Below are 7,890 nucleotides of genomic sequence, written 5' to 3'. Positions count from 1 at the left end.
GAAGCGAAAGGCAGGTCATTTCAGCCGTGCTCCAAAGTCATCGTCCCGTTTCTAACTGTGAGGACGAAGCTCGGTTACATGGTTGAATTTGAAATCATTGCTGATCACAGAGCTGGGAGCATTGTTGGGAACCCCCGGGGCAGGTTAATCACGTGTGAAGTGAGCAGCCCCAGGTTTGATGTACAAGCGAAAGATGTAGAAAAATGGCAGAAGAATCTGCTCCCATCCCTCTAGTTTGGTTTCATTGTCCTGACAACCTCAGCTGGCCTCGTGGACCATGGAGAAGCAAGATGAAAACACACAGGAGGGAAAATCCTGGGAGTCTTTTTCTTTTTCTTCTTTTTTTTTCTGGGAGTCTTTTTCTAAGGATGTAATATATGCATGCAAATAAAATGCCTCAACAAAAACAAAAATAAAAATAAGCTAATATTACATTAAAACATCCCGATCGAAGCATTAAAATTATCTTTATTAATTATTCTCAAATCCACATTTAAACATATCATATATGATGACATGGGTTGTCCCACACTTGCACTACTTGCAGAAGCCCCAAGGAAAATAATTTGTGTGGAATTAACTGGCCTCTTTTTTCTTTTTTTTACAGAATCCACTTTTTAAAAGATTTTATTTTTTAATTGACAGAGAGATAGAGAGAGAACACAGGTAGGCAAGTGGCAGGCAGAGGGAGAGGGAGAAGCCGGCTCCCGGCTCAGACAGGAGCCCAATGTGGGGCTCGATCCCAGAACCCTGGGATCATGACCTGAGCCGAAGGCAGCCACTTAACCAACTGAGTCACCCAGGCGCCCCACAGAATCCCTTTTTCCTGAAGACATGAATGACACAGAAACTTGGAATATTTAGACTAAGTGATTTGGCAGACAGTTTCTGGAAAATGAACAGGAACCTACCCTTTCATGAACATCAACTCACATATGACAGCTGAGAGTACGTGTTGCCTTGATCACATGTAAGCTCTCAAGAGAAAATCAGAATTTTGGAAAACTTGTGATCCACCGAGAAACTTGACAGCTTCTCATTCCTGACAAACTTTTCTGTTGCGATCTGTGGTAATAGTAAAACAAATATGACTTTTTGATAATTCAATTCCAGGGATTATATAGAGAACCCCTATATAACAAAATTACACAACACATTACTTTAAAAAAAATGTCCTGCATTAGAACAAGATCCATTCAGTGTACAAGTTGGGTCTGTGGATTTTAATGTAACAGAGAAGGACATAGTCAATGCTACTGTTTCAGGTTCCCCTTTGCCAATAACCTCAGAGAAAGTACAACTTGTGTATTTTTCAAATAGTACCTAAGATAAATATCTATAATTCTTTGACAAGGTTATGAAACATACTATTCTACCGTATTTGTGCAAGGTTGTAAATTATTTCATACACATCAACCAGAACAACGCAATAAATGCAGAAGCAAATCTGAACATCCAGGGGTCTTCTAAGGGGACAGACAAGAAAGAGACTTGCAAAAATGTGAAATGCAACGACATCACTCTTCTCACTATGCTGTTTATTTAAGAAATACTTATTTTTCATAAAAACAATATTTCTGTTTTCATGCCATGGGCTATTAATATGATTCTAAATGAAATTAATGAATTTTTAAACGCTGTTTTATTCCTACTCTGGTAAATACCGAGAGATATAAACCCACAGACCCAAAATATCCTTGGGATCCTCAGTAATCTGTGAGACTGTATAGACATCCTGAGAACACGATGTTTGAGAATCACTGACTCACACAGCTCCTGGGCCACGACTCCGGGAGACTGACAAAGAGCGCGTCGTGCAGTAGGTGAGGGGTCGGGGCAAAGTCCCAGGTCCCTGGGCCAGCCTCTCAGGGTCTCAGGCCCCAGGGCGGTGTCTGGGGTGGGGAAGGCCAGGGCCGGGGAGTCCCCATCTCCCCGGTTTCACTTCCCCGTCTCACAACCTGTGTCAGGTCCTCCTGCCTGGGGACTCCTGACAAGGCGCCGGTTCGCATTCCCATTGGGTGTCGGGTTTCTGGAAAAGCCAATCAGCGGCACCGCGGTTCCGGCTTATAAAGTCTCCGCACCCGGAGCCCAGCTGCGACTCACAGTCGGCCCAGACCGCGAACATGCAGGTCGTGATGCCCCGAACCCTCGTCCTGCTGCTGTCGGGGGCCCTGGCCGTGACCGAGACCTGGGCGGGTGAGTGCGGCGGCGGGAGGAAAGGGCCTCTGCGGGGCGGGAGCGAGGGGACCGCGGGGCGGGGACGCGGGACCCCCGGGGAAGGCGCCTCTCCGCCGCCGCCGCCCCAGCCCCCCAGCCGCCCCCGGCCCCGCCACGGCCTGTGCTCCCCCGCCCCTCCCCGCCTCCGCCCTGCTCCCCCGCCCTCGGTGCCCCTCCCCCTGCCCTCCCGGCCGCCTCCCCCTGGGCGCCGGCCCCGCGCCGCGAGGAGGGTCGGGCGGGGTCTCACCCCTCCGCGCCCGCAGGCTCCCACTCCCTGAGGTATTTCTCCACCGGCGTGTCCCGGCCCAGCCGCGGGGAGCCCCGCTTCGTCAGCGTCGGCTACGTGGACGACACGCAGTTCGTGCGGTTCGACAGCGACTCTGTCAGCCCGAGGATGGAGCCGCGGGCGCCGTGGATGGAGCGGGAGGGGCCGGAGTACTGGGACCGGCAGACGCGGACCGCCAAGAACAACGCACAGAGTTTCCGAGTGGGCCTGAACAACCTGCGCGGCTACTACAACCAGAGCGAGGCCGGTGAGCGACGCGGGCCCGGGTCCCGCTCACGACCCCCATCCCCACGGATGGGCCGGGGTCGCCCCGAGTGTCCGGGTCCGAGCGCCACCCCGAGTCTGAGGGAACCCCCGGCCCCGACCCCTGACCCCGACGAACCCGCGGGAACTTTCAGGCGGTTTTACTTTCTGTTTAGACTTAATCCCCTGCCTGTCGGGCAGGACCAGGCTCTCACACCATCCAGTGGATGTGCGGCTGTGACGTGGGCCCCGACGGGAAGCTCCTCCGCGGGTACAGTCAGGACGCCTACGACGGCAGGGATTACATCGCCCTGAACGAGGACCTGCGCTCCTGGACCGCGGCGGACACGGCGGCGCAGATCAGCCGCCGCAAGCGGGAGGCGACCGGTGCGGCGGAGCAGCTGAGGAACTACCTGGAGGGCACCTGCGTGGAGTGGCTCGGCAGGTACCTGGAGCACGGGAAGGAGACGCTGCAGCGCGCAGGTACCAGGGGCCGCGGGGCCTCCCCGATCTCCCCTCCACTGGGGCTGGCTTCCCACCAGGAAGGGAGAATGGACTCAGTGTCAGAACAGCGGCCCTCCCACGGGTGGGGAGACGGAGATCCGCCCGCGTGTTCATGTCCCTACTAGAGAGGGCCTCACCCAGAGGGCCGCTTCTCGCTAAAGGGCAGTGGAGGAACCCAGTCTCTCCCAGGGGGCAGGTGGAGACCGTCCCTGAAATAACCCATCAGCGGTTCCCTTTAACCCTGACAGCCACCTTGGGAACCATGACTTTCCCTCTCAAGGCCTTGTTCTCCAATGACAACATCTTCGTAGGTCTGACCCCGGGTTTTCTGACTGATTCACCCTCCACCACAGTCAGGACCGTTAGTGTGCTCACTCACTTAGACCTGCCGCCTCCTACCCTGGACTCTCACCCTGAATCTAGAACTTTCCAGGGTTAGGAGATCCCAAAGGCTAGGTTGGTAACTGGGCATTGTGCTTCTTCCATCCAAACCAATTGCTGGGCCCACCTCAGGATGGTCATGGACGTTTCAGTGGCCCATAAAGGTAAACCCAAGTGTGGATTTTCTGATTCTTTTTCCTCAGAACCCCCCAAAACAGATGTGACGCACCACCCCATCTCTGACCAAAGAGTCACCCTGAGGTGTTGGGCCCTGGGCTTCTACCCTGCGGAGATCACTCTGACCTGGCAGCGGGATGGGGAGGACCTGACCCAGGACACAGAGCTTGTGGAGACCCGGCCTGCAGGAGACGGGACCTTCCAGAAGTGGGCGGCCGTGGTGGTGCCTTCTGGACGGGAGCAGAGATACACGTGCCATGTGCAGCATGAGGGGCTGTCCGAGCCCCTCACCTTGAGATGGCGTAAGGAGGGTTTGGGGTACAGCCTCTACTCTGGGAAAGCAGAAGGCCTTCTGGAGAATTTCAGCAGGGTCAGGACTCCTGCAGTGTTTTGGGCCCCTCACCTTCCCTTCCCTTTCCAGAGCCGCCGCCTCAGCCCACCATCCCCATCACCTGGATCATTGCTGGTGTGGTTCTCCTTGCGGTCACTGTGGCCCTGATTGGAGCTGGGATCTGGAAGAAGAAGCGCTCAGGTAGGGAATGGAGTGGGGGGATCTGAGTTTTCTTGTCCCTCTGGGGGGTTTCCTACACAGGAGACTATCCTGCCTTGTTACTGGGAAGTCCCATCCACACACATGGACTTGCCCACGCTGGAGCTGACCACTAACGCTCACTCTGTAGCAAACACTTGTGAAAATGAAGGACACATTGTCATCTGGGTAACTCTGGTGATGGGGACCTGATTCCCAGCAGTCACAGGACAGAGAAAGGGCCCTGCTGAGGTCAGACCTCCAGCCAGTCAGGTGGTCCAGTGACCCCACCCCTCTATCTTCATGTTTCTTGATCGTGTCCTGGGTCTTCAGTCACAACTCTGCAAACTTCATTTAGGACCAGGACTAGGAGCTTCCTCTAGGATCTCATGGCCCAGCCCTGTTCTGGCCTCTGACATGATGTTTTCTTCCCACAGGAGGGAAAGGACCAGGCTACTCTCATGCTGCAGGTAAGTGTGGAGGGAGTGATCCCTGAGACCCTGAGATAGTGTACACAGAGCCCGACGGGGAGCCCGCCCACCCCGTAGCTCCTCCTTTAGTCTCCTCTCCGGTGGGCTCTGACCGCGGCCTGTTTGTTCTCCCCCAGGTGATGACAGTGCCCAGGGCTCTGATGTGTCTCTCACGGCTCCCCAAGGTGAGACCCTGGAGACCCCGAGTGCGGGAGGGTTAGGGCACTAGGGACAGTGTGAGCACGGTGGGGGGTGCTGTCCAGAATGTCCGCACTTACGTGACTGACCTGAATGGGTGCATGATTTTTTTTCAGTGTGAGACCAGCTGCCTTGCGGGGACTGAGTGATGCAAGATGTATTCACACCCCCACTTGGTGACATCAACAACCCCCGACTTCTCTTTCCGCAAAAGGTGTCAGATGTGTCTGTGTTCCTATGAGCATAATGTGAGGACATGAGGAGATTTGCCCACCTGCCCACCACGACCCCTGCCTATGCTGATTTGCATTCTCTTCTCTGATGTGCTTTCCTTTTCCAGCAGAGGCGGGGCTGGACCATCTCCATCCCTGTCTTTATTTCACGTTGGGCTGAGTACTAATGACATTTCCCTACGAAAATTAGAATCCAGATATAAGTTTTCTTTCCTAATTCTTGGCATGTGGGGCTGATGAGGTAATAAAAGAGGAAATTTGTAATGTTGAGACAGCAAATAAATGAAGCCCTGAGAACCTTCCAGAACCCCTGTGTTACTGTGCTGAGTGTGTTGCAGGTGGGGGCAGGAGAAGGCTGTGAGGAGCCGAGTGGGGACAGGGCCTGTGCCCAGTTGGTGCTCAGTGCATCACGGCTGTGCCGTGCTCACCCCTCAGCTGGGTCATCTCTCTGCTCGGTGTCCTTGCCTCTTCTGTGGAACCGTGTCTCCCCAGGACCTGTGATCACAGGGATGTGGACGTCACCTGTCACCAGGACCTTGTGCAGCAAGAGCTTACTGTGACTGGGTCAGGCTAAGCACAGGCCTGGATCATGCCATAGCCCCCCTTTTGGGGTGTTTTTTTCAATGTTTCTCTGGAGCATCAGGCCTGTTCTTGCTCTTGTGCACGAGTTCTTATCCATTCTGCCCTGGGTGACCCCACGAGTCACACACGAGTTCTGTGGTATGGAGGGATGAACTTTCAGATTCATCCATCTTCCCCTCCCTCTAGAGCTGTTTCCTAGATAATTCTTTAGATTCTGGAGGTAGAGAGAGGACGAATCGGAGTTTCTCATCCTTATTAAGCTTCAGTTACCTTCCCTGCTGCTCTGTCCTCTCTCCCCACCCTTAGTTCATTGATCCTAGTGCCGGCTCCGATCCAAGTTCTTGGATTTATAAAGCAGAGTCTAACTAGATTTCTGTGTGGTTGGAGAAAAGGCCCCAAAAAGCCTAAGTACAGTGTTTCTGAAGAGAGGACTCTGTGTGCTGTGTGTGCAGGAGACATGGTGTGGGGGAGGAGGGGCTGAGCAGAGAGAGGGAGGGGAGGGCAGCCCTGTGAGAAGCTAGAGGCAGCCCGGATGGCGAGGTGGGCGCACGGGGGGCGCACGGGGGGCGGGAGCTGCCACGGATCAGCTGAGCGTGAGGCGCATCTAGAAGAGGGAGGTCCTCTAGCTGCTTATTCATTCACCTGATAATTGTCGCGTGCCACATACAGGACACGCTATGTTTACATCTGGGACAGCTGAGTGAGACTAAGAAGAGGGAAAACTTGCTGCTCTTGCGGAGACTAGTTCTAGTGTAAGGGGCACACGGCACTTGACCCTCGGGCAATGCGGGGATTGGGGCAGTGACCCCCTCGTGCAGTCAGAAATCCAAGTACAGCTTTTGACTCCTCAAAACATAAGAACTCATAGCCTTCTGGTGACTGGAAGCCTTACTGATAACATGAACTGTCGCTTCACACATTTGCATGTTACATGTACTATATACTGTGTTCTTACAATGAATGAAGGTAGAGAAAATAGTAGAAATCATAAGGAAGAGAAAGTGCGTGGCCAGTACTTACTGTAGAAAAGTCCACATGCAGGTGCACACGCCCCGTGCAAACCAGTGTCATTCAGAGGTGAACTGTGTATTGTGTAAGCGCAGTAAGAAGGGAAGTGTTTACATGGAAGTGGGCAGGAGCTTGGAGGAAGGTGACCCAGAGCACCATGCTGGCATGGGGACGATGGCTACTTCACTACAGCGATCAGAGGGAGCCTCACCAAGGTGCCTTTGAGAGGTTTGAAGGTCATGAAGGAATTGCATAAGACGAGGTTTGGGGGGGGCTCTTTCCGGGCAGGGAACCCCCAGTGCACACGCACTAGGGCAGGAGCGCATCCTGTGTTCACGGAAGGGCGAGGAGGCCACGGCGGCTGGAGCAGAGAGCAGGTGACTTGAGGTCGGATGTCAGCCTCGTCATGGAGGCCTGAGGTTATTAGAAGGGTTTGAGTTTTCTCTGAGTGAGGCGTGGACTTACAGGAATGAACAGATCGATGGGATTGATGTTCTTGAGCAGCATCTATTTGCTGCTCTGCAGAATCGGGAGGTGCAGGGCGAGCGACCAGTAGGAAACCCGTAGAAAACCAGTGCTCTGTTCCAGGAGGGGGATGTGGGCTGTACGTATGGGGTGTGAGGAGGGAAGATACTGGGAAGTGATTGAATGCTGGAGATATTCACAGATGGACTTTGCAGCATTTCCTAATGGATTCATTCTGGGTGGTGAGAAGGAGGAATCAAGGAGGGCATCCGGCGTTTCAGATTGCAGGTAGGAATGTGGGATGCTTTCTTGGAAACGGGGAAGACTCTGGAAGTAGGATATTTGGGGAAGCAGCATCACATGCATCCAGTTTAGGAATGTGGAATCTGGGATGTCTATTAGAAACCCAAGTGAAGTTGGCAGTTGGATCCAGAGTGCAGGGTAGGAGAAATACCTACGTCGGAGAGATAGATTTGTGGGGTGATGCCACCAAATGATGTTGAAAGCTTCAGCAGAGATGAGGTCACCAAGGAGGTGAAGGCCATAGAAGAGAAAGGAACAGGACCAAACCCTGCACTACTCAGGGTTAAGCAAGTT

At 53.7% G+C, this 7,890-nt stretch overlaps 1 protein-coding gene across 1 annotated transcript; it reads left to right on the top strand.

The window, feature by feature from the left end:
• Positions 1–2,058: 2,058 nt before the first annotated feature.
• Positions 2,059–5,545, top strand: LOC113915741 (patr class I histocompatibility antigen, A-126 alpha chain-like). The gene is made up of 8 exons (XM_035728710.1): positions 2,059–2,196; positions 2,481–2,750; positions 2,954–3,229; positions 3,835–4,110; positions 4,230–4,340; positions 4,775–4,807; positions 4,945–4,992; positions 5,122–5,545. The coding sequence occupies exons 1-8, from the start codon at positions 2,124–2,126 to the stop codon at positions 5,124–5,126; spliced, it is 1,092 nt and encodes a 363-aa protein (XP_035584603.1). The 5' UTR covers positions 2,059–2,123; the 3' UTR covers positions 5,127–5,545.
• Positions 5,546–7,890: the final 2,345 nt, after the last annotated feature.

Source organism: Zalophus californianus, chromosome 7, assembly GCF_009762305.2.
Source record: "Zalophus californianus isolate mZalCal1 chromosome 7, mZalCal1.pri.v2, whole genome shotgun sequence".
NCBI classification, from domain to species: domain Eukaryota; kingdom Metazoa; phylum Chordata; class Mammalia; order Carnivora; family Otariidae; genus Zalophus; species Zalophus californianus.
The sequence above is the reverse complement of the archived record's forward strand: the minus strand, read 5'-3'. Positions and strand labels throughout refer to the sequence as shown.

Excerpts from the sequence above, each read along its gene's own strand:
- LOC113915741 (XM_035728710.1), top strand. The coding sequence starts at position 2,124 with ATGCAGGTCGTGATGCCCCGAACCCTCGTCCTGCTGCTGTCGGGGGCC. Across the intron at positions 3,230-3,834 it reads GGAGACGCTGCAGCGCGCAG|AACCCCCCAAAACAGATGTG; the intron begins GTACCAGGGGCC and ends CTTTTTCCTCAG. Across the intron at positions 4,808-4,944 it reads AGGCTACTCTCATGCTGCAG|GTGATGACAGTGCCCAGGGC; the intron begins GTAAGTGTGGAG and ends GTTCTCCCCCAG.